A 24914-nucleotide genomic window follows, 5' to 3' on the forward strand; every position below is an offset into this window, starting at 1 on the left:
ACTGTTTGCTCTTGGCAGGAGCTCTCAGAAAGTCTCACGCAGGCAGTGGCAGATATTTTCCCCAACTGTTCAAGCATGTGAATTGTGCTCTACCACAACCTATGGAGGACAACCATTACTATTAGCTATGGAGAAAAAGGGTGCAGAGAGTGACTTGTTCACCCCTATTATGGGAGAAATATCAGAGCAACATCACTTAGGGGCAAAGCTAGAGTTCAGTGGTGGATCGCATATTCTGCGGGCAAAGGTTTCATTTGGCAAGCCCCTGCCAATCAGTTTGGATAATATTGAATTCAATGGACAAATTGTCCGGCTTGGTATAAGTAGCTTCACATGTCCCACTTCACCCAAGATAATAAGTGGGTTATTTAAGCTGTAGCTCTAATTCTTATCAGTTATGGCAGAGGTTGCCTTTCCCACTCCACTGCCCACCATACAAGCACTTAAAAACTACTAACTGAATGCCCTGCTTTCTCCCATAATGATCAAGCAATAATATTAATAAATGAATGATTAGTAAAATAACACTTAAGTAACTAGAAGTTGGAAATAGGTCCAGGTCTATTTCCATCTGGAGCAATACTTAAAATCAATAATGTACTATTAATATTTACAGAATTAGCCAAAAGATGTCGTAATCACTGTAAATAATTAAGAATTTTTATAATATCCAATATTTGAACAGTTTGATGGAAATTGTTTTTTTATTTTCACTTTGTGAATAATCTGTGTAATTTCAGCCATGACAAAGCTGCATATGAACAATTAATATTTAAACTTCAATCCACAAGGTATCTGCTCTAGAGAAGAAATGGTAAGTGATCTTTTAACATTCTTTTGGACATTGCCAGAGACTGCAGCATTAGGCGAATAACCAATTTAATAAATTAAAAATTGTAACCAGAAGAGATGGATGGATTTCAGTATTTGGTTGCCATTTGGAGCCACATGTGCATACTTGTCCTTTGTGATCAACTATGACAAGTTCTGTTCCACATATTGTCAATAATAATTATAATAAATCTACTAAATACATGGGGCTAATGGTCCACTATGACTACATTCTACAATGATCTGATTAGCTTGTGATCAGTCAATATATTGATCTACACTTATATCAGAATGTATACTTGTGGACACTTAAGAGTTGTCAAAGGTTTACAATGAAACTTCAAGTCATTCCTCCTTTGAAGAATGCCTACAAACATCCATCATCTAAATGACTAACATGAACCAAAAACAAATAACTTGCTTCATTCACTGATTTGAGAAAACTGTTAATTGCAGGAAAAAGCTAAGCTGTTACATAAATAATATGGGCCTGGTTTGCACATCACACTAAGCAAAACCATGGCTTAGCACAAATGAATGAGCTCCAAAACAGGAGATTGTGGCTGCTTTGCTCCTCACAGGTTGATTTGCTGCTGTGCTATATTTTCCAAACGCGGGTCATTGTTCAGCTGTCTCCAGGCTAACTGCAAGCTGCCAACAATATTTATCCTATCATTTGTGGATCTTGGTTATTCTGGGAATGCTAAACCATGAGTCCAGGTTTGGCCAACACACAAAGTCAGACCATGACTTAGCCTCAACGCAGAAACAGAACAACTGTCAAGGAGCAAAGTGGCTATAACTTCATGTCCTGGAGCCCACACATTTGTTCTAAGCCATGGTTTGGCATAATGCGATGTGTGAACCAGGAAAATCATTTTAAATACAGTAGCTAAAATGAAAAGATTTATACAGACTCCTTACAGCACAGGAAGCAAACCAGCCCATACTGCTGCTGTTTGATGTCCATTAATTCTACTGGGATGCATTTGAAGCCGCAACAAATGCCCCACTTAAATATTTATGCAAATATTTAGCATGCTCTGCTTTCTCCAGTTGATGCTGGTTATTGGGGGTGGGAATCAGAGCAGACTGCATCCAGATCAAGACTTCTAACCCAGTTCATATTTTGCATTCACTATGTAAAGTAAAATAATGACGATGAAGCAGTAGGTGGTCAGGGTTGGGATATTACCGCAAATGCCTTTGTAGACTTTCAGAGAACATGGTTTCCTACCAGCCTTTAGAGAAACAATTCTAAAGCAGCACATATCTCTTTTAAGTTCTACATTCTGGCTGCCATGAAAAGCAAAGAAGGGGTATTATTTTAAAATCATGCCTTCAGCTCTAGTTCTTAACACCAAAGAGTCAGTTAGAGTAGATGATGATCCTAGCTATTATATATATCGCCAGAGAGCTCTGTTATCATTTAAGGTACATATTAATAAAGCACATAAGAAAGTATTCAGAGAAAAACATAGGTAATCAGCATTTACAAGAGTTACTGACCAAAGTAGATAAGCCACCATATGGGATGCGCCATGCTGATTTTATTATACAGTAATAGGCAATCATAATAATTATGATAAATTATCTGAAAGCAAAGCAAAGATTCCTTACGATCAGCTTGTACTTGAACGACATATCCCAGTGTCAAGGCCATCCTCTGTGAATCAACAGTGCTCAAAATTTTGGCAGCTGTAGTGCCCAACAAAGGTTTCCCATTGTATATAGTATAATAGGTCAATTCAGCAGGCTCCTTGGGACCTGGAATTCGCTGCATTTTTACCATCTTATCAAGCAAGAGAGAAAGACAAAGGGAGAGGGGGCAGAAATCTCATTTATAGTATAAACTCACTTCTATGACGAGACAGATAATATTAGCATAGAAATAGACTGATAAATTAGATCTACGTTTTCAATTGAAATAGCAGTACAGTATACATAAATGTTCAAAGGGGAAATATTTCGAGCAGAAGCATAAAAACCATGTCAATGAGAACCTGTTTATACCCCACAGGTTTGCTCGGTAGCCAACACTTCTTCCACATTTCCACCCTCTGGGTGCCTTGCTTCTCCCTCTGCTCAATGACACATTGGGTTCAGGAATACTGCCCCACTGATTAATTAACCCAGTAGCAGGAGTGGCAGTCCCCTACCATCCACATAAGAGACAGTGGTGTCACTGCTGGGATGTCAGTTCCACAGCTTTGTCCCCTCCTGCCCAGTGGTGTCTAAAACAGCCACTAAATGGCACTTTGTGGCCTTGAGTACACATACCAAATAGTGAGGTACTCAGCCTAGTTCTCTAGCTCCTTTACACAATCATTGCCAGCACAGAAAATGGAAAGGGGGAAAACCCAAGCCATTGGTTACAATCTGTTACAGACAATGGGTTGCATCCTACTAAGTCATACTCAGAGAAGGCCCTTGAAACCAATGAATTAGGATATGGGTAGCTCAGGTGGGAAAGCATCTGCCTTTCCTGAGAAAGTTGCAAATTTAACCCCCAACATCTCCAGGGTGTTTTTGGGAGACACCCCTACCTGAAACCCTGGTCTGGCCACTGCCAGTCAGTGTAGACAATGCGACGAACCCCCTTGCCGACATTGCCAATAGATTATGAGATGAAAAAGGGTACAGGGTACTCAATTCCTGAAGCCTTAAAATAAACCCCTCAATTCTGGGCTTCTCAGTAAAGAGAGTATAATTCCAGCTTTCGTGGCCTGATCTCACCAACACTCAGGGCTATTTGAATGAACAACCTCTTGCCTACAGAACAGGTACTCCGTCAACTCAGATCCCCACTGCCATATCACCCTGGCAAACTTGTGGCACTCTAAGTTTTCACCATACTGCCCTTCCTGTGTGACTCTAGGACACAAACTATCCCCTTTTCCTTAGGTAAGTTTTGCCCTTTTCTGAGTCTCCACCTCCATACACTGCTGGAATGACAAAGACGATACTCTTTAGCACAAAAAGAAGATGAATTTTATTTTCTTGAGAACATAGGTTTTTCTTTTCTTAACGATGCATAAGTTTACCAGCTTAGTTACAGTTATACATTAACTCTGTCAGACTTTAACTTCAAGTTATCCTAAGCCTAACCTAAACCACCACTATCCTGGCCCCACACCCTTCTTCTTCCCTCTTCGTCACCAAGCTCCCACTCTCCCTCTTCCCAACTGCCAAAACGGTTATTCCCTCCTTTTTAAATCGGGCACCTTCCCGCCTCCTAAAGATGTGCTGTTAGTTAAGCTGGAGGTGGATTAACTCTTTCTAATCCAGGGTGTAAAAAATCTTCCATCCTGGGGCCAATCCGTTGCAGACAATATTGAGCTAGATGGACCAATGAACTGTGCCAGTGTAAGACTGAGACCCTATGATCCTACTAGATTTAAATAATTTAAGCCCACTGGTTTTAATGGGTCTACCCTGAGCATGACTTAAACAGCTACAACCAAATTTAAAGGCCATTTCAGTATTCCATATTGTCACATTACAAATCTTCAGTGGATCTGGCGCAGATAAAAGTGTTACCTAATTCAATATCACTCTTGATTAGAAGAGGGGGAAGCAAATAATTATTTGTGAAATAATTTTGTAATTTATACAGAAGTAAGTTAAAAAACATTTGCTTGTTTCATTTTAAACTTTTCACAGCATCCCTCCAAGTGGCTTCTAGATTATACACAAACATGTTACCTACAGATTGTAACAGCAAGTTAAAAACACCAGCAAAGTATGTGGGGGGGGGGGCTTGGGGGGGAGGATGGTCTTAGCACCCACCTGCACAGTATAGCTGCCAACTGTAGTGGCTCTTTTAAATCGTCTTCCTTGTTGATGGGACATCATGAAGAGTGGTGCTAAACGCTGCTCCATTAGTCTTGCAAAACTCTGGTTATTCACCCCCAGCAATGTAATGTCAACTCCCTGTATAACTGTGAAAGTCATGGGGGGGGGGGGAGAGAGGAAATTCTGTAGCAACTGATTCAAGATATAACAACATCAGAGCTGCAGGGACATGTACAGCTATGGAGCTGAGGAAAACAAATTGGGTCACCTAATCCAACCTCCTTTTCAAAGACTGGTTATCCTAAACCTGCAGACTGCCAGTGAAACAGTTTTTTTCCCCTTAAAACTGCCAAGCAGGCTAGTTCCATAAGTTCGCCCCATAGGGCAGCTTATTCCATTATTGAGCTGCTCTTACAGATAGAAGTCCCCCCCCTCTAAATACTTAACCTAACTTTTCATTCGACAGCACAACCCCCTTTGCTTCTGATCAGCTGGTCTCCTCCTGCTTTCTAAACTCCTGTGAATTGTGTGGGTTATTGACATATCCCTGCCTTAAACATTTTCTCATTAAGCACTGTTCTTCACCAATGGTGAAATTAGTTTCCAGAAAGTATATGCACGTCCACTTATGTGCATGCATGCACGCACACACACTGAGAGATGAATTGAAGCCAAAGTGAACTATTGCATTACTGTATGCAAAACAGCAGACCTCCAAAGAATGGGAAATGTTTGGAAATGAGAGCACTCACAGGCTGCTGTACCTCCTAGATCAGCCTTTGCCAACCTGGCGCTCCCCAAGATATTTTGGATTGCAACTCCAGCCCCCACCTAGAGGTGGCCAGGTTGGCAATCAATATGAGATAGGAAAAAGAGCAAAAGAACTGGGGCAGAGGAAACTGTCTCTACAAGACAGGTGAGAGGCAAAAATCCACAATGGGCCACGGAAATGGAAGTGGAATCCTGAAGAGAATGCAGTTGTGGTACTAGGATTCAAGTATGGTTGGTCGTAAGAGTCATAAGAGCATAGGAAACACTTGGCCCTCGTAGAAATGGCCTGAATTCATGCTGGTGCATGGAAAAGACAAAGCTAATCAGGCTCCATTACAAAGTACAGTGTCTATTTTAACTTGTGGAACCAAGAAATACTCTCTATGGACGTAGTTCTAGCCTAAAGGAATATTTTCCAAGTGGGGCAGGTGCTGCAGAGCCAATTTTTATTCCTTTACCCAATAAACCTCAGCATTACTATACAAATAGTGCCAAATAGATGCAAAATAAAGCCCTATTGCTGCACAATACCTACACAATTTCCAAGTTGTTGTTGGTGGTGGCGGCGGGGTTGCAGTTTTTGGTTCCCCTTGGAGGAGAGATGCTACAATATTTGCTTCAATTAGAAATATACACATAAAGCAGCATAACATGAGACCACCAGCAGGCATTCCTACAAGCTGGCAGCAGACCTGCTCATCAGTGCGTCTTTCCTGTTAACCAGAAGATTGGTGGTTTGAGCCCACCTAGGGACAGCTGTGGGCAGCATTCCTGCATTGCAGGGCGTTGGACGAGGTGACCCTGGGGGTCCCTTCCAACTCTACAATTCTATGAGCGCTTCAAAGAACACACAGCAACTATAGAAGCTGTGAGCCACTGAAAATCCCAAATTTTCAGGGGTTTGTTTTTTTAAACCCCTTTTCATAATAATAGAATTCAGGGTGGAACATTTTCTCATAATTCAGAATAAATCATTGAAAAGAGAGTGGTGGGAAGTTTTCCTTTAAAAAAAAAAGCAAACATTTACCTGTAATAACCCAGTAGTCTCTAGTTGCTTCTGAAGTGTCTAGATTTGGATATTCCAAAGCTTTGAAACAAAAGAAGAATAGAATTATATACAAAATTTATGTCACATTTACAAAACCTGATTTTTAGAACTATAAAGAGAACATCAATAAACAAAGAATGATTATGTTCCCAGTTCCTATTCACTATGATTAACTGCAACTAGGTTTTGTGTTCCTGAAATTACAGGGCAGGACTTGCAGCGTCACAAGTGTAAGAACAGTGTGAAGGCAGGCTTCAGCCCTAGCAGCTCTGGTTTTACAAAGCAAGCCCAGGAACTTCTGAATACATATCCATCACTCTGTTGTTTTGGCTGGACTATGGATCTTGGATCACCAAGGGTTAGACTGATATACACAAGATTCACACAAGAAGCTTCAGATGAATGTTTCGTGAAACTGCTAACCAGTGAGGGGGTAAGCAAATCAAAGTAGGATCATGAATGATTATTTTCTTCAAATGGTGATTTAACACTCATTTCACAATACACTTTTGTCAGCTTTTCATCTAGGAAGACACTGGATCTTTAAAGTCGTGGAAATATAGCTATCAGACAGAATAAATAGCAGTCAGAAGGGTTCAGTTCAGCCTAGAGGCTGAATTACAAGATGTATCCATCCTCAAACTGCTTTTATAGAAGAAAACTTTGCAAGCTCATCCTGACAGCCTATTGCATATTTCCACTGCAAACATGAGGTAAAGGGAAAAAATGTATATATGAGCATCAAGAGTGGTCCTTTTAAAAAATGTTTGCCTTTATGTTTGTGTTCCCTTCTTCATTACCCCAAGTCATCTTATTGCTTAATTGTGAATTCTTTGTAGAATGGTATTATGGGCTCCCTTACCCAGTTAGTTGTCTTCTGTATGTAGTGAAACAGTCATGGCCTTCACCTCACAATTCCATCTAGCATCTCCTTATTTTTAGGGGTCAGAATCAGAAAACTGGACCTCTGGTGTACAGTGGATGGCTGTCCACCTGGCATTTTAAGTCACTTATTTTTGTTGGCAACATGGCTTTCACATCTTTACCATCCATGTACTGCACAGGATTTTATTTTGTTGTAAGAAGCACGGTGCAGCATTTTTTTCAGATCCCTACCCTAGGTTTTTAATTCTGTTCACTGCTTTAAAGAAAATCTTGTCCACAGACACAGTCCACCAAAAAAGTCAGTCATTTAATGAAGAGCTAATATCACAAAATACTCTATATTGGTGGTTCATAACAATATGAGGAACCAGCTGTTTTCCTTCTGAGGTGCACTTCAACCATGGTTTTTTACTTTTTTTCCTGATCTGGGCTTCTTTTAAGAAAGGAAGCATCATAGTCTAGATCGGTTGGCAAAGTTTTTGTGGCTTGGGCCAGTTCACGGTCTCGCAGACGCCGTGGTGGGCCGGTGTGTGTGTGCGCACACACACACACACACACACACACACAAACGCTATTTCCGGCGCTGATTCCAGTGTGGAGGAGGAGTGCGCAGCTTCCCATTGGCTGCAGGGAAGCCGGCCAGCGTCACGGAAGGCTGTCCCCACTCTGTCCCCACGGCGCACGGGAGCCGACCGAGCGGGCAGCGGGGGTCCATGGGCCGGTTAAACAACCCCCATGGGCCTTAGGTTGCTGACCCCTGGTCTAGATGGATATAGGAACCACTTGTTACACAGTAGAAATATTTGGAGCAGAAAAGGCTGTGGTGCTTAACTTCCAATGGGAATGTTTTTTAAAGTCTTGACTAACGAACACCGAAAGAATGCAAATAATTCGATCACTTTGCAGGCTTACCTTCAGCAATATTCAGGGGTGGGTAGGTGAGATAGAATCCCACCAATTCTGCTGAAAGATGATTGAGAAGGTAGCTCGACACGGTGCCATTTAAGACTGTGCTTTCATTTTTCACCACATAAAAGAGAGTTACAGCCTGAGAAACATTTGATGTGCTCAGTATCTGAAACAAGACCAAAGCGGAGAAACAGCCGGTAGCTTCATTTTGACATAACTTTTTTTCCTGCATATTATTACATTAGTGCACATGGCAAAGAAAAATGTTAATCATGCTGTCACTGTTAAACACACATGCTCGTGGGTGTCTTAACTCCTTGGCTAGACTATCCAGCTTTGTTACAGAAGCAGCTAAGAAGAAAAAGAGTATTTCCACTCCAGGACAAAGGAGGGCTAACTCAGATAGTTTTCATTTCAGAAGGTGCTGTTTCACCATTCAGAACCAGCATAATCCTACAACTCTGTATTCCATATGTACAACCAGTCCACATGTCTGGTAAGGATAGGCATAGGACAAGTATGGGCTGTGCGCCATGCTCATTACAGGGTTGTATTGGGGGGAAAGGTACCTTCCTCAACTATAGCTTTGACCTAAAACATCAAATTAGAAGCACTTGCCTATATTCTATGGACAAGAATTAAAGGCACATCTGCATTGCTTCTTGCTTACAGCATGTTTGTTGCATGCTTCTTCCTGTCTTAGAAGCACATCCTATATCTTACTTAGAAAGTGCTGATGTGTTTGCAGGTATGCACAGGTTTGGTTGCATTTCTGGTATGCAAAGTTCTGCTCCCTTCCAATATTCTGAACATTCATTGCATTGGGATCCCATCTTTTATTAAAGGGTTGCGCAACTGTGCAAACCGTAAGTGGGGCACGGGAGGTAGAGAAACCCTGAAAAAATTAATCGTTTAAACTGAGTCAAGTTGAGAAAAAAGTGGAAGAGGGACAGGGCAGGCGAGGTAAGAAGGACACAACATGTTCCATGCATGGGTGAGTCACAATATTCCATGTAGGGGACTTTCATCAACACAAATTTCTGGTGCCATAAGTCGAGGTGGAGAAAACGTGCCTGTCTTCAGACCAGTGCCATTTTCAACAAGGCAATGCCATGCCCACACAGATCCCCGGATGCTTACAGAGCAGGTTACTCAGGTCAAATGCACGTGCATTCAATTTGCACTGACCTGCGGCAAATATCTAGGCAGACAAAGCTTCCATCTTTTTTGATGTTCATAGGAAAAGCAAAAGAGCAAGGATTACTCTTCTTCACCTTTGTTATTTGAAAAAAGGGCCAAAATATACTAGGCACTGTACATAAATGAAAGTACACAGACACATAGGGTCGTATTCAACGTAGCTAAAGGGAACATTCCATCCGCCCATCATCTCCTCCCAGAAGTCCCTAAATCTGTCCTGGGGGTTCCCCCAACCCCCCAGAGCAGATCTGAAGATAGTGCAGGGCACATGCAGGGGGGGGGCAGATCCTGTTGTACTGGGGCTAATCCTTGCACTAGAGCAAAAATTTTATTGAATACAATCTTTAATCAAGAAACTAAAATAGATTTAGTGAACTTTAAAGGCAAGTCTGTTTCCACTATGATACCAAGAAGCCATTTACTCCATTCCAGTCCATGGCAAAATGGTACAAGCACCCACTTATAAACCTTAAAGCTATTTTTTTCTGCTGGCATAGTTGAAAACAATTTCTCCCTGATCTATTGCTGCATCTCTTCTTGCTCATTCTAATGTATCGTCCAGTTCTGTTCTGTTTATAACCTACCAATAAAACATACCAGCCACTTAGCACAGCCTACCAGGGTCCTCCTGATTTTGATTATTGTAGGACACAAGCTGTGCATGTCTGGTATGCAGGTGAGGTTAGGACTCTCTTTAAAAATCATGTTATTATTTAGCCACTTATCTGCAGTGCCAGTGCTTTCTAAAGAGCTAAGAAACGTAGGGCAATCTCATGTAATTATGAAATGGCATATCAAACGGAAAAGCTGGTCGGGACATATTGACATGGAACAGACATTTCTGATAAATGAACAACAGTTTACAATGCTGCTTTATCCTGATATAATTTCCATTTAGAATGATAGAGGTAGAAGCCAGTTGGCATGTATACAATCCTTGTTGCATTAAAAAAACTGCATATATATGTGCTATAGTTGAGTGGGGCCAATATGACTACTTATAATTGTGCCTTTCAACTTCTGGAAAATAAATATCTTTATTAACGTGAGTAAACAAGACCCATTCCATTTCACATTATGTTCTTTATAAAATTAACTTAATCTGTAAGGTTTACAATTTAATGTCTGGTTCTGCAAAAAAAAAAAAAAGTACAGATGATAAACGTTGGGCTTGTTTATACACCAGCTGCAGAAGATGCAGCCATAAGAATCATTGAGCTATTAACAAAATAACAAATATAAAATATTTTCATATTGGCTGTGAAGTTATAACAATAACAACATGTTTAATAAAAGTTTTGCAAAGTATTACAGGCATAACCCATAAAAGGTGACTAATAAAGTTAAAGAATATTACCTGAACAGTTAACTTGCTACTGGTGTTCAAGACCTTTCTCTCAGCATCCTGAAATGCTTTCTGCAATCTTTGTTCCATGGTCTGAATAAATCTGCATGACTGTATGTTGTCAGATTGACCCACAAACTGCAGTTCTAGATGAAGAATAGCCAAGTGTTTAGTGAATATAAATACATTATTTCGCTTTTGGATAGACCAATCCTGCATATGAAGGGAAGAGGGAAGAGGTCCTTAGGGCAGTCAGGGCAGGAGGTGGGTGTGGTAGCCTTTTCATAATAAGTTATTTTCCCTTTTTTAGTCCATTTCAGACAATGGGTTGATTCTTCCACCCGTGTGGATTCCTGCTTTTGGCCATAGAAAGCATGTTCCCAGCAACTGGGTCTGAAGGATCTTAAGCCATTTCATTCTCTCAACTTGTCCAAAGACAGGCCCTTAGCTACACCAGCCCTGGTGTAGTTAATTCCTTCCCATTATCAATCCCTGGTGACTGACAGTGAGAGCAAGCCTCCTTCCCCAGTGCCTGATTGGGTTTGCTTTTTAAGGCTCCTGATTGTGCCCTTGCAACCATGTCTCCACCTGCCCTATACCTGACATCATATATAATGTAAGGCAGGCATCCCCTCCAGATGTTTTGGCCTACAACTCCCATGATCCCTAGCTAACAGGACCAGTGGTTGGGGAAGATGGGAATTGTAGTCCAAAACATCTGGAGGGCCGATGTTTGGGGGTGCCTGATGTAAGGTGTGATTCAGGTAGGCATGATTAGGGAGAAACAGCCTCATGGGCCAAATGGAGCACTGCTGGACTTAATTAAGCTGTGGGCTGCAGGTTGCCTACCCCTGCCATAAAGTGTGAAGGGAAGGCTCACATTGATAAGTGTGTGGCTGAAAACTCATGATCAGCTAGAAAAATACTGAAATCTGACAGCATTAATACATTATTAATGACCATAGGTGGCAAGCACCATTTAAAGAGAGTTGTTCCCTCTTCGCTCTCACACAATAAGGAATGCTTCAATTAAAATGCTTTGATGCATACAAAGGCAAAGTGTGCTACTGCTTGAGACCTCTTATTTCATGCATAAATTTCAGCAAATTTTATTAAACCTCTTACGATTAATCAACTAAGATTCATTTCATCAAGTGACATCTTGGATTATTTTATCCCCGTTGAATCCAAACAATACTTTTGCTGATACCGGGACACTTACGGTAGGGATTTATACAAAACTGCGTGTTTATGACTTGCCTGTTTTCAGCTGAAAGTGGTAAGCTGGCAGTGGGTCCCATGGCAAGGCTAATACAGCAACAGAATGAAGATTTGGCACATGTTGCTTAATATCCAAGGTGGCATTGCTCACACCATATGCAATTAACATTTCGATAACCACAGCAGGTACAAAAACCAGACTCTCGTGAGTTACATAGTAACCAACTGTCACATTGTTTGACTGTTCCAGAACTTCAACCTGAAAAAAGCACACAGAAAAATAGCATGCATCTGAATGTCACATACCTTTCTTTCTCAAGACTAATCAATTTAAGCCAGGCTATTTAGAGTTGAGAATTGAGAACCTCAGAAAGAGCTGCATAAATGAATAGTGAAATTTAAACCTACACTTAGCCCTGCATATCCTGCTCCACAAAAGTAACTAAGAATACATAGATGGCTGGAGGAGGAAAGGACGGGGGGGGGGCGAGTAGAGGGAGGTCCTTTTCCCATCCACTGAACCCCCTGGGAAAATCAACAAATCTGCTGTACTGGGTATGTAGAGTGCAGTTGAATGGGGCACAACTGTGGACAGCCTCAGGAAATGCCATCTACCTTGGACTTGCCCATAAAAAGCCTATCTAGAGTGAGAGATCAGGAGCTTTTCTCAATGTGATACTTTTGTGGGTGGTCTGAGTTTGTTTGGACCCTGGGTGAGAATCCAGAAGCTGAGAGGGAGGGTGTGTCAGAAGGAAAATGAACTGATAATGATAAAGGATTCCTGGACAGTTAAGTCCAGTTATAGGCGACTATGGGGTACAGCGCTCATCTCACTTCAGGAGCCAGGGTTTGTCCACAGACAGATTTCTGGGTCATGTGGCCAGCATGACTAAACTGCTTCTGGCACAACAGAACACCTTGATGGAAGCCAGAGCACACAGAAACGCCATTTACCTTCCCGCCACAGCGGTACCTATTTATCTACTTGCACTGGTATGCTTTTGAACTGTTAGGTTGGCATAAGCTGGGACAGAGCAACGGGAGTTCACCACTGTTGCACGGATTCGAACCATCAACCTTCTGATCGGCAAGCCCAAAAGGCTCAGTGGTTTAGACCACAGCACCACCCGCATCCCCATTTTTGTAGTATTTTGTTTCAGTTGTCTATTGTTGCTTCAATTTTCCGTATACCGCTTAGCTACGGTATATTTTTAATATGGTAAGTTGTATAGAATTCAAATAATGTTGACTATTCCTCAACCTTTGATCTAATCTACCATTTATTCTAGCCCACTTTTAAAATAGTAATCATTTACACACATGCAATTCAAACAAACATCCCTGTACTGTATGTAAAATGATGAGCAACTAAAAAAAAAAGTTTAATTAATAACTAAAGAACAAGTGCAAAATCTAAAGTGCCCACTGCACTTGTACCCGTGACCACTAAATTTGTTCCCATTTGTTGCAACTAGCCTTGATGCTGGCTTATACACAGGAACATCCCAAGCCTTGTGGTCACCTCTCTCATAGTTCACTAAACAATCTGAAAACATCAACAAGATTTTCTGAAAGAACTCCAAGTTACATGGATGATGTTGGCTTTGCCCTGGCTTTGTAAATTGTTTCATTATTCTTTGTTAGGTAATATATTAATGGAATTTGTATCAGCTTCTGCGCCCTGGTGGAATGAAACTTGCTATTTCCATATACATTAAAAGCTAGCTACTTAGTTCTATTGACCATACCCTAGAGGAAGAGATCGGACCCAGGAGCTTGCATTCCAGGAGAGGAGAGGAGGAAATGTATGAGGAGCAAACAGAACCACAACCACATTGCCCCATTTTCACATACAGAAATACAGCACACACGCACACACACAAAATGACACCCACAAAAGGAGCAGACTAAAATAACCAGCTTTAAAATGGCCAACTTTCAAACGTCTCATCTTTCAAACGTCTCAACAAAGGCAGGTTTTCACTTGGTGCCGAAACAGTTGTAAAGCCAACACTAGTCGTGCACCTACTGCATCCTTACCAGCACACATGGCCCTTGATTGACTCTTTGGTCTTTTGTGATTGAACAGCAGCCACAGTTCTCATCAGAACCAAGAATTTCACCCACTTTTTTCACTCACTAATTTGGAAAACTACAGAACTGCTTTCTCCCAATCCCACCTCACCCAAACAGACAACTGTGCAGAATTAAATAAGCTTTAGCACCTACGTATACGTTGTTCCTTTACAATTTTTTCTGTGGTAGAAGTTGAAATATTAGCATATTCACACCACCTGAGCCCCGGAACATTAATATATTCCTGAATAAAGCCACTCAAATGTTGTCCCTTCCATCTGGCAACTAAAGTCTCTTGGATATCCAGCAGAGAAATGTATACAACGAATAAAACACCCTTTTCTTTTTTCCACAACAACCTGCCTTATTATCTGTCAGTTAAGAACAACAAACCTGAAATTATCATTTTGCCTCTGCTCCATTATCTTCCTCCATGTTTATACTATAAACATGTCTGTGCCAACCCATGCCTGGAGATCAGCGGGAGATGCTCTGTTTCTGGTTTCTCCTATGGGTAAGGTAAATTCTGCACCAGCACAGAAAAGGATCTTCTCCAAGATGACGACCCAACTTTTGAACTCCTCCCTTTAGAAATTAAACTGCCCCCCTCATTGCTGGCCTTCTGACACCGTGTTAAGCTGCTTTCATTCATTCAGGATTTTGCAATAAAGTAAGAAATGTGGGCAAGACATGGATATCACAGTTTTGTCAAGTTAAAAAGTTTGTGCTGTTAAGGATGGTTTTAGAAACGTTCTTGCTGTATTTCATTGGATACTGAAGTAATTGTGTGTCGTAACACAGTTACAAATAAAACAAATGAATATATATAATTTCCTTGGAATTGTACACACAATATTGTTAAACATCTTTAAAATTGTGTTTTCATTGGGTTACTGTTACAGTCTCTAGGGATCTATTTTCATCAGTGCTTGCCCTCTGACAACTCTTAGTTTCGTGTAATTAAGATGGACAGTGATCAAGGTGCCTCAAATCTCCCTCCCCTCCCAACCCCATTTTTAAAGTCAAAATTGTTTTCTGTTAGAATAAACATTAAGCTTCAAATAAACTAATATATAACACATGCTAGAGGATAGACTAACAGGAGTGGCAGCCATTTACTGAACTTCCTAGGCTATTTGATAAGCTGTGGAAAAGCTGTTAAGAACAAAACTATTCCCAATTCCCTCATTTCTGATGCCTTGAGGCCTGCTGCCATTGGACAACTCCCACAAGATAGCTGACAATCATACCTAAAATAAATTAGAAGTCACATCCCATTTGAATTACTCTTATATATTCCACTCAAAAGAGCTGTACTTTCCAATAAAACAGGCTGTCATCATTGCAAAATGGCAACATTTTTCAATCAGAACAAGTAAAAGCTCATGCCCTGGACAGCCTTAAATTCAAGTAAATAAATTCTACAGGTAACTGGTATATTGAAGAAAAATGAGAAATATAAACCTAACCAGGGCAAGAAAATTGATATTAAAGTCATTTTTCTTCCTTGTTCATGGCAGAAGTATAGAAATATTATCTTCCAAGTGACATAAACCTGACTGTAAATGACATATAGAAATATTATACGCTCTCATACTTTCACATACAGCTTAAGGCTGTGGCACAGAAAGACATTCCACCAGCAATCCAAAAATCCAAGTCACACAATACTAATCCTACACAAATAAAGAGATACTCTCCAGAAGAGAAGGGACGGGTGACAGAACGCATCCTTTCAAACATTCAGTTTAGATGACAGCATAGAATGTTTCCATTTATGTATATCAATTTCAGTTCTCAGGTGTTGAAAATGCAACAGCTAAGTTGTATTTCTATGCACATTTACTCATGAGTAAGTCCCACGGAACTTATTCTGAGCAAACTCACACAGGGTTATGCTGCTAAGCTAGAAAGAATTTCTTTTCCATACCAAAGCATTATAAGATTATATAACCTTTAAATGCTTAAGCTATAAAACTATAATGATAGCAGAAATTAAATTTCTTTCAGTCACACTTGAGAAATGGTCCCAAGTGTGTGATTTTCAAATTGCCAAAAGCCCAATTTCTACTGATGGGGATGGAGAAGAGAAATGGGTTGACACAGACAGACAGACAGACAGACAGACAGACAGACAGACAGAAACACACACACACACACACACACACACACACACACATACATTTTAGAATTTAGTGCTCAGTATTTAAATTTATTTTCCTCACTCTCAACAGATAGCATCACAGTAGCTGGCAACAAGAAAGGAAGACACCACTCAGACAAAATTCTACCCATAATACAGTTCCATCAATTGCCCCCACTTTCTAAAGAAAAAAGTGCCAATGGATTATTTGTATACAGTAGATCTGTATGCATGTGTTAGGAATACAATGCAATCTGAAATGCAACAGAGAAATAATTATAACAGTGAGTGGAGACATTTCCCATTCTCTCCTTGGCCTTTGCTCTTAATTTGATTATTTTAAAAAATGACTAAATTTGCTTACTTGAGCATTGACATTTTGGTTGAAAGCTCGTCGCAATGCCTGGGTGAGACCTTTTGTGACATTCTGCTTTAAGGAGTCGCTCAGCAGCAGTCTTCTTGTGTTCAGAAACAAAACTAGAATGCAAAGTTATACATTAGTTAAAAAGCACCCTCTGTTCATTTGCTTAATAATCCTTTTCAAAAGCCTAATGACTGCTCACATAGGCTCTACGAAGCAGCTGCAGTCTGGAAGTGAACTTATGCTTAGCACCAAAACCTTCAAGCCGAGGAAATGCTATTGTTGGGAACTGAAGACAGTTAGTTGCTACTTATTTAAAACCCACACAGGCACACTGAGTCATAACCATACCAATTTTTTTCAGTAAAGGATTATCTGGAGATACATTAAAGAAGCATTTTAGCATTACAGATCCATATTAACACATATGACTCAGAGATACTAGTCTGGAAGAATTTGCAAAGCGGATCGTAATAGGCAAATCAACATTCCTGTTGATTTGAAAAGAAAAACAATTTCAGTATGCATTATTAGCCTCCCTGTACAATGTACCTAAAAATAAATCCATACATTGGAACTGTGTTGGTAGCAGAGTGGGTGGGCAGACAGAAAAGCATGGGTTTTCTGAGGGCACGTGCCAATATGCTTTAAAACAGAAGCAGCCAATGTGGTACCCTCTAGATCAGCCATCAGCCCCAGCCAGCATGGCAAATAGTCAAAGACAATGAGAGCTGGAGTCCAGCAACATCCGGGAGGCACTACATTAGCTACCCCTGCTGTAAAGCAACTTAACTCGATTGCACATTGAATAGTCTACACAAATCCTTCAATACAAATCCCCTGCTTTGTTGCCCTAATGAAACAAGCCACTACATTTTGTATCAACTTCGCCATCATTTAGTAGTCACAAACAGTTCTAGTATTTTTATGACTATAAAAGCAAGCGATGTGGCTAGCAAGAGATGCGTGCATTTCTTGTAACGTAACACAACAGAGGGAGGAATTCAACATTATGCTAAGGCGATCGTTCCATCAGGACAGATATTTTGGCTTTCCAGACAGAACGATCACACACACCCCTCCCCATGCTATTCAGCCAATTCAGGGGCATTGGGGAACAACAAGGGAAGCTCCATTTCATAAGCAGAAGTTCTTCAGCAGGGCTTCCACTGACAGAACTCCACAGTTTAATCCCACACAGAGATCATCAACTCCATTAGTCTAGCTCAGGCATCGCCAAACTCGGCCCTCCAGATGTTTTGGGACTACAACTCCCATCACCCCTAGCTAACAGGACCCCAAAATGTAGGTGACCTGTCTCATACACAGCTATCTGTACTACAATTTCAGCAAGGAAAGTGTCAGGGAATTGTCAATAATGAAGTCCATTGTATCCACGATATTTCCATCTAGAGCAATTTCAAAGGCTGCAGTTAATGTCTTGACACTAGAACAAGTGTTGTAAATTAGTAATATTAATTCTATAAGTTGATGTGATAAATCTGCTTGTAGGTCCATCAAGTACAGGAAAATGCTCTAACAGTTACCAGTTATTGCTGGGAAGAAATAAAACTGCAATTACTGTGTTTTTAGGAAGGTGTTATACAGACCCCTGCAATACTATATAGGAAGCAGGCAAGGCAGTGAGCCTAAACATATTTACATGCAAGTTCTACGAGAGCATTTCACAGTGGCATGTCATGACACACTGTCTCCTATCAAGATGAGCCCAGAAATGGAGGAAACAAAGAAACCTGTTGCTAGCCACATCACCTACAGTGTTCATGGGGCATCAGCAGACTTCGACATACCACGCCCACCCCCATACAGCCTCCCAAGGCCATCACTCATGAAGATGCCCTGCTTGAGGAATCCACATCTTCAGGAGAACCGATGTGCCGTGATCAGTACCAGACCTTCCAAAATCATTCCTAGGAACAGAGGAGGCAGAAGCCCCAATGATCTGAAGAGCCAATTCGACAGCACAAGGCCTTCTACCCCTACTTGTGAGGAGGAAGCCAGGCTTCTCATGCAGTTCAGATCAGGGATGGGCAGCAGAGTCAGCAATAAAGCTGCTTAGTTGAAGGCTAGCCATTACCGAGCCAACAAATGGTGCTCTCTGTGACACCTTTGCTGGACAGCTCCCTTCCTAGCTGGAACATACTGATCTCCGGTGCACTGGATTCTTTGGCCTCATTGGTACAGCCACCTGGCAGTGATGGAGGAAATAGGACATGACCACAGTTTGAACTGGGCTGTATGAACTTACAGGAGCAGCAGATGCACTCCACTATCAACAATCATTCAGATTTGCAAAAACTAACAAAGAATCTACCCATCAAATTAGTTGAAATTTAACCTGTGTCATTTATTAAACTACTTAAATAAAAATACCACTACTTGACATTAATATTATGTCTTCATTATGAAATGCAATGCCTCATGATAACTAACCCTCAACATATTCATACCTGTCTTAATGAGAAGGTTTCTGGAGAGCTGGCATTCCAAAGGAAGAACTGTTGTCACATTAGCAAAAGTTGACACTGTTGTAGTAGCAGCGGAAGTATTTTCGGCAGGTGTAGGGAGAAGTCTAGCTGTTTTCGCTGATGCTGTAATAGATGTCAAAGCTGCTGTAATTGTCAGTGGGTATGCAGTTGATGTTTTACTGGTGTCTGAACTTGTGGATTTCTTGGTGTCATGTGTTGTTGTTTCAGTTTGTCTTGGTGCATGTGTTGTGGGGGCTGAAACTGTACTAGTTTTTGTGACTGGAAATGAGCTAGTGGAGTGCACAGGTGTTGTAGACGCATCTGTTGATACAACTGGAAAGGCTGCACGTGTCACTACTGGGCTTAAAGTTGGTGCCATTTTTGTGGCAGTATTATTTTTTGCTAGTGTTGATATTAACGTGCTTAATGCCATCACAGATGGCGAATTTTCAGTGCTCAGTGAGAACAAGGATGAAGTCAGCATTGGTGATGTTGGAGCTGATTTTCCTGTAACTGGTGTTGCTTCTGAAGTTGCTACAGATGGTGTTACACCAGGAGACACAGACGGTAACACTGTAATGACAGAATGGGTAAAGTTGGTTTTTGGCAACAAAGGAGTAGTTAGTCGTGTTTGTGATGCATGAACAGAGGTTATGATGGCTGTGTTAGTGGTATGTGTTTGCAATGGAGTGATCTTTGTGGCTTCATTATGCATTTTAACTGTATCTATATCACTTGTACCTTTTGTGTCCCACCCTCCTGTACTTGTTAGCTGTTTATTCAAGTGAATATTTGCTCCTGAAACAGGGCCATTTGTGAACTGTGTTGGTTTTCCTGAAGTCATGTATTCTTCAGCATTTAATACTGGTGTTGAGCTTAGCAATTCCTGTACCAGGCTGTGAGATGTTGTTTTTTTGCTGCTAACAGCACTAATTTCCTTATTTACTGGAACAGTTAATTTACCAATGAATTGAGAAGCCAGTGATAGGGGAGATGATGTTGCATAGAAGGCATCTGTTGATGCAAAAAGGTTTCCAGAATTAGTTGTTTGAGGCTTCAACATAGTCTGGGACTTGGCATAAGAAACAAAAGGCCATAAGTGATCATATGTTGTCAAAATAGAGGAAAATGCATCTGTGCTAGTAGACGGCCTCGTATTAGCAGCTGTGAAATCCTCATACACAGGATAGGAATTCTTCCCAAAGCTCGAAGTGACATTCATATTCCTGACAGTAAAATATTCCAAAATATTTCCATGTGTATGAGTGTCCTTTTTAGATTGCAGTGATGGGACTGTGCCCTGTGAGAGAGCACTTCGGTTATTTGGAAAGGATGCATACTGGCCAGAAGATGCTTCTACAGTCAATGGGTATGTGTTAAATTCTGTGAAGCTTTTAGAATTTCTTCCATTTGAAACTGAAGAATTTGGGAGAACTGTTACAAATTTACTAATGGGTGACGTGGCTGTGCTAGAAGGGATTTGTTTATTTACATAATTTGTTTGCTGCTGCAGGCCTGGGACCACTGTATATATTGTTCTTAAAGCTGTAGGGCTCACATAGTCCTCTGCAACACGGGACACATGGGTTGTGGTCTTTCCTGAAGACATACTTATGCCAGTAGATGACAGCCAGCTTCCAGGGTCCCACACAGAAGCCAATGATGTGGTTTTTAAAATCTTTCCTGCATTTGAAGTTTCTAAGATGCCTTTCGAAGCAGTGTTCGAAACTTCTAGGGAGCCAGGCACCGAGTTTTCCAAACGTTCTGTTGCTGGAGTAGAAGAGCGAAACATGTATATGTCCAAAGGTGAAATAGCAGTCCTGAAGGAAGTATCAGCTGTATGTAAAGTTTCATGCATTTTAGCATCAGATTCATTTAAAGGTAGATGAGATAAATATTCTGCATGGGGCATCACAGTGGTGGATACCTTCACATTTCTCTCCACCTCTTCTATTAAGCTACGCCTTCCCACATTAGAATCTGCTAATCGAGAATTTCTAAAATTATTAGGAGGAGATATAAACATGGCTGTGGAACGAAATTTTAAAAGGCCCCCAACAGAAGTTGGCAAAGATACTGAAAATTTATTGGAGCTGGTTCTTTCAAATGGCAAAATTCTCTTGGGAATTTGCTCGTTGGCAGGAGTTTCTAAAGAAACATTTGTGGTTTGCATTCCTGGTGATTGATAAGGAAATAATCTATTCACATCAACGTTTGTGAACACTGCGTCACTAGCATCTCTGGTGAAAGACCGACGTTGTAATGATCTTACCAAGGCTTTATAGGCTATGGGAGGTGTGTTTTCACTGGTTTCATAAGCTGTATTAGAAATCTCTGTTTTTGATTCTGTGGCATAAGGATTTGTTAAATGAATATTGGAAGCAACTTTATCATTTGGTGCTGAAACAGTCTGATGTCCAGCTGCATTGGAAGTTTGATTTGTCCCCTCTATTAAGGAAATGACTTTATCTGCTGGATAAAAAGCTGGTATACTAGTAGGTGCGGGTGCTGGAGCGATCACATTATTTTTGCTTATTGCCTCTGAAATAGCTCCAGTTGGCACAGCTGGGAGAGACAAACTAAAAGGTTTTGGATTTTCAGATACTGCTTTGGAAGAACTTGCAAGTGATGAAGACAGCAAATCAGTCATCATTTTAACTTGTGCAGGTGAAGTACTTAAGGTATGGGTGGCTGATGCAGAAATCCAAGGAATTGTCTTGTTCTCATGAACTGTAGATGATGCAGTTGCATATATGCTACTCTCCTTATGATGTGTCATGGCATCTGGTGGCTTATTCGGGAGCACTGCTACAAAAGATGCTCTGTGAGTGAATCCAGAGAAAAAAATATTTCTGCTAGAATTCAATGGCACTCTGTGACTGGATAATAGGAGAGAAGTCTTGTTGGATATTATTGCATGCAAAGCAGGAGAATGCAGTTTCCTATCTTCTGGGTGTGATTGTGTCCCTGCTGGTATTGTGGAATGACCACTAATCAATCCAATATTATTAGTAAATGAGGTGGAAACAGAAAACTCTTTGCCATCCTTTTTGGATACTGCATATTCTGTTGCGCTGGAATTTCCAGGCACTATCGTACTCTGTGGATTACCTAAAGTTTTATTTAAATAATTATTAACTGTGTTTACGCTGAATGATTTTTCTGTATCTGTGGACAAAGGCACTTGTGTGGGTGGCACAGTCAAATTGGAAACAATTATGATATGAGGTGATTCCTTTACCAATGGCAAAGGGGATGGTAATGGAGAGGTTGAAAATATGTCTGATCCCGATGTGATTTCTTTTGAAATGGAGGATGTTGCATATGGAATTATCTGGGATGACACAGTAGTAGTTGAATGTGTCACTGGTGATGATGTGGACAATGCGGATAACACATTGATTTGAGGCAAACCTGATACAATAGTCATTTCGTCAGCATCTTGAGACTTCATTGGTGATTCAGCAGATACCTCAGAAGGTTCTTGGGATGCACTGTTGCCACTGCCTTGATATAGGCTTGGCAAAAACCTAGTTTGGTCCATAGTTCTTGTCCGTGTCTCTGCTAAAGTACTTTTTATTATCTGAAGCAGATTGGCATTCTCCAAGGCTTGCCTCATTGAAATGTCACCCACTGAGGAAGACTCAAGTTCTCTAGAAGGCCATGTTGGTGATAATATAGCTCTCCAGTTGGTAAAAGACTCTGAAGAGGGGGCAACATTTATCTGCTGTTGCTCAGTACCTGCAAAATAATACATTTGTATTGAATATCTTACAAATATCTCATCTTCAAATAATACAACACAACAGATTTTCTTAGAAACAAGGACCCAATTCCCTCCACCCTACTCAAGATGGAAATGGAAAGCTTGGTTAGGGAACTTGTGGCCAGGGAAGACTGGATCAAAATACAGTTCAGTGTCTTCTCAACAGTATTTCAATCAGGTATATCATACAGTAGCTATAGTATATAGTATAAATAGTGCAGATAGATAGAAATATAGATTTATATAGTAGCTATAGTATAGCACATAGTTGGAAACTAGGGTCCCCATGGTGTATCTTCTTTGGGAAGGTAGAATGAAAAACAACTTCTTCCATCCTAGGGAAGGAAAAGCTTCCTGTCAAGAAAATAAATATGTAAGGTTTTTTGCAATCCTTACTGATCTCCTTCACAGAGATATTGAAAGGGAATTGGGATTAGCTTTCTAAGAATCTGATAAACTACCTCCTTCTGGCAGCACACATGGAGGCGCGGTTACATTGAAAAAATGTAGGTGGATGTACTATTCAAAAGTGGTATGAGACGGCATGGAACTTGGTTTTGATGGATAAACTTACTTCTGCACACGGTAGAGTGATGTGTGCAGAAACAAAAAAAAAGATACTTTCAATGCTGATTGGTTTATATTTCTTTTATTAACTGTCACCCAGAGGAACCTAGGACACTCCCCCCCCATAACTCATAGATCTTTTTGGCTTGGTTATTTAACTTAGCATGCTGCTATTATTTTCTGCCTTATACACATCATGACTGTATTTGTATATGGTGAACAATATCCACTATTTGTTGTTTGTATTGTTTCATGTTATTATTAATAAAAAATATATTGTAATAAATTAGGAAACTTTTGACAAGATACCATCAATTTCTATGGCATACAAACGAAGGTTTTAAAAAAAGATAAGAAGGGTAAATTGCACCTGAGGACATGAAGTTCCGCATGTTGACAGACCATTCTGAAAAGATGTAAACCAAGGTGGCCCTATACCTGCAGTTGCAATTACCACTATTCTTCATAAAAAATGCAAAGGCTCAACCATGCTGAGCTTGACAAAACTCCCAATGTTGCTATCAGCCATAGTGTGTCAACATACTGTATTAAGTAAGGACCTTGGGGTTAGTAGTAGATACACAGAGGGAATAGATGCTGACAACCAAGCCTCAGTGCCTTGGCAAATGACGCAGGACAGGAATAGTGTCAGTCTTGGCTGGGTTCCTCCATGGAGCAGCTGTAGGTGTTTATCTTGCCAGCCTTAATTATGTGCACAATTACATGCAGGCAGGCAAGGAAAGAAACCAGGGATAAAATGAGGGGAAAGCAAAGCAAAGATTAAAATGAACAAAAGAACTACATGTACATGCATACATAGGAACACACACACACACACACACACACACACACACACAAATACAGTTTGAAGAGTAACAACAAATTTGTTGCACTTGAAATATATAAGAGGTGGCGTATCGGGTTCTGTCAAGCATCTCACGATACATTCACACATACTTTTCCATTAAGAGTTCAAAACATATTCACACAGAAGTAGACAGAAGAAGAAAACTTTTCGATGAAGATGAACGTTGGAAGGTGAAGGACAGACAAAAGCAAGTACAGTGGTGCCTCGACTTACTAATTTAATCCGTTCCAAAGGCACCTTCATAGGTCGAAAAATTCGTAAGTCAAAAAGCGCCACTGGAAACGCAATTTCCCATAGGAATGCATTGGAAACGGAAAAATTCATAAGTCGAAACAACCCCATCTAAAAATTCTTAAGTAAAAAAAAACCAATCTAAAACCGCCGCAGTTTCCGTTCAGATGTCGAGAAATTCATAAGCGTGCGGCCATTTGCCCCACTCGTAAGTCGAAAAATTCAGTTGTTGAGTCATTCGTAAGTCGAGGTACGACTGTATACTTCTTCACACAGCGCATAGTTTAACTATGACACTCGCTCCCACATGAGGCAGTGACAGCCACCGACTTTGATGGGTTTAAAAGCAGATCAGACAAATCCATAAAGAATAAGGCTATTAATGGCTATGAGCCACAGTAGCCATGC

The 24914-nt window shown here is 40.7% G+C and overlaps 1 protein-coding gene across 7 annotated transcripts in view; it reads right to left on the reverse strand.

The window, feature by feature from the left end:
- The window catches only part of KIAA1549L (KIAA1549 like), a 159129-nt gene that overhangs the window by 67697 nt on the left and 66518 nt on the right, over positions 1-24914 (reverse strand). For 4 of the 7 annotated variants that reach the window (XM_088653607.1, XM_088653612.1, XM_060275441.2 and 1 more), the window contains exons 2-9: positions 19057-22815; positions 16589-16701; positions 12045-12264; positions 10797-10930; positions 8243-8405; positions 6425-6484; positions 4621-4772; positions 2452-2623 (exon numbers count right to left, since the gene is read on the reverse strand). In XM_088653607.1, the coding sequence (XP_088509733.1) occupies positions 2452-2623; positions 4621-4772; positions 6425-6484; positions 8243-8405; positions 10797-10930; positions 12045-12264; positions 16589-16701; positions 19057-22815 (4773 nt within the window). The remainder of the gene's footprint in view (positions 1-2451; positions 2624-4620; positions 4773-6424; positions 6485-8242; positions 8406-10796; positions 10931-12044; positions 12265-16588; positions 16702-19056; positions 22816-24914) is intronic. The other 3 variants (XM_088653645.1, XM_088653634.1, XM_088653619.1) reach the window with 3 other exon arrangements.

Source organism: Zootoca vivipara, chromosome 1 (genome assembly GCF_965207765.1).
Source record: "Zootoca vivipara chromosome 1, rZooViv2.hap1.1, whole genome shotgun sequence".
Taxonomy (NCBI): domain Eukaryota; kingdom Metazoa; phylum Chordata; class Lepidosauria; order Squamata; family Lacertidae; genus Zootoca; species Zootoca vivipara.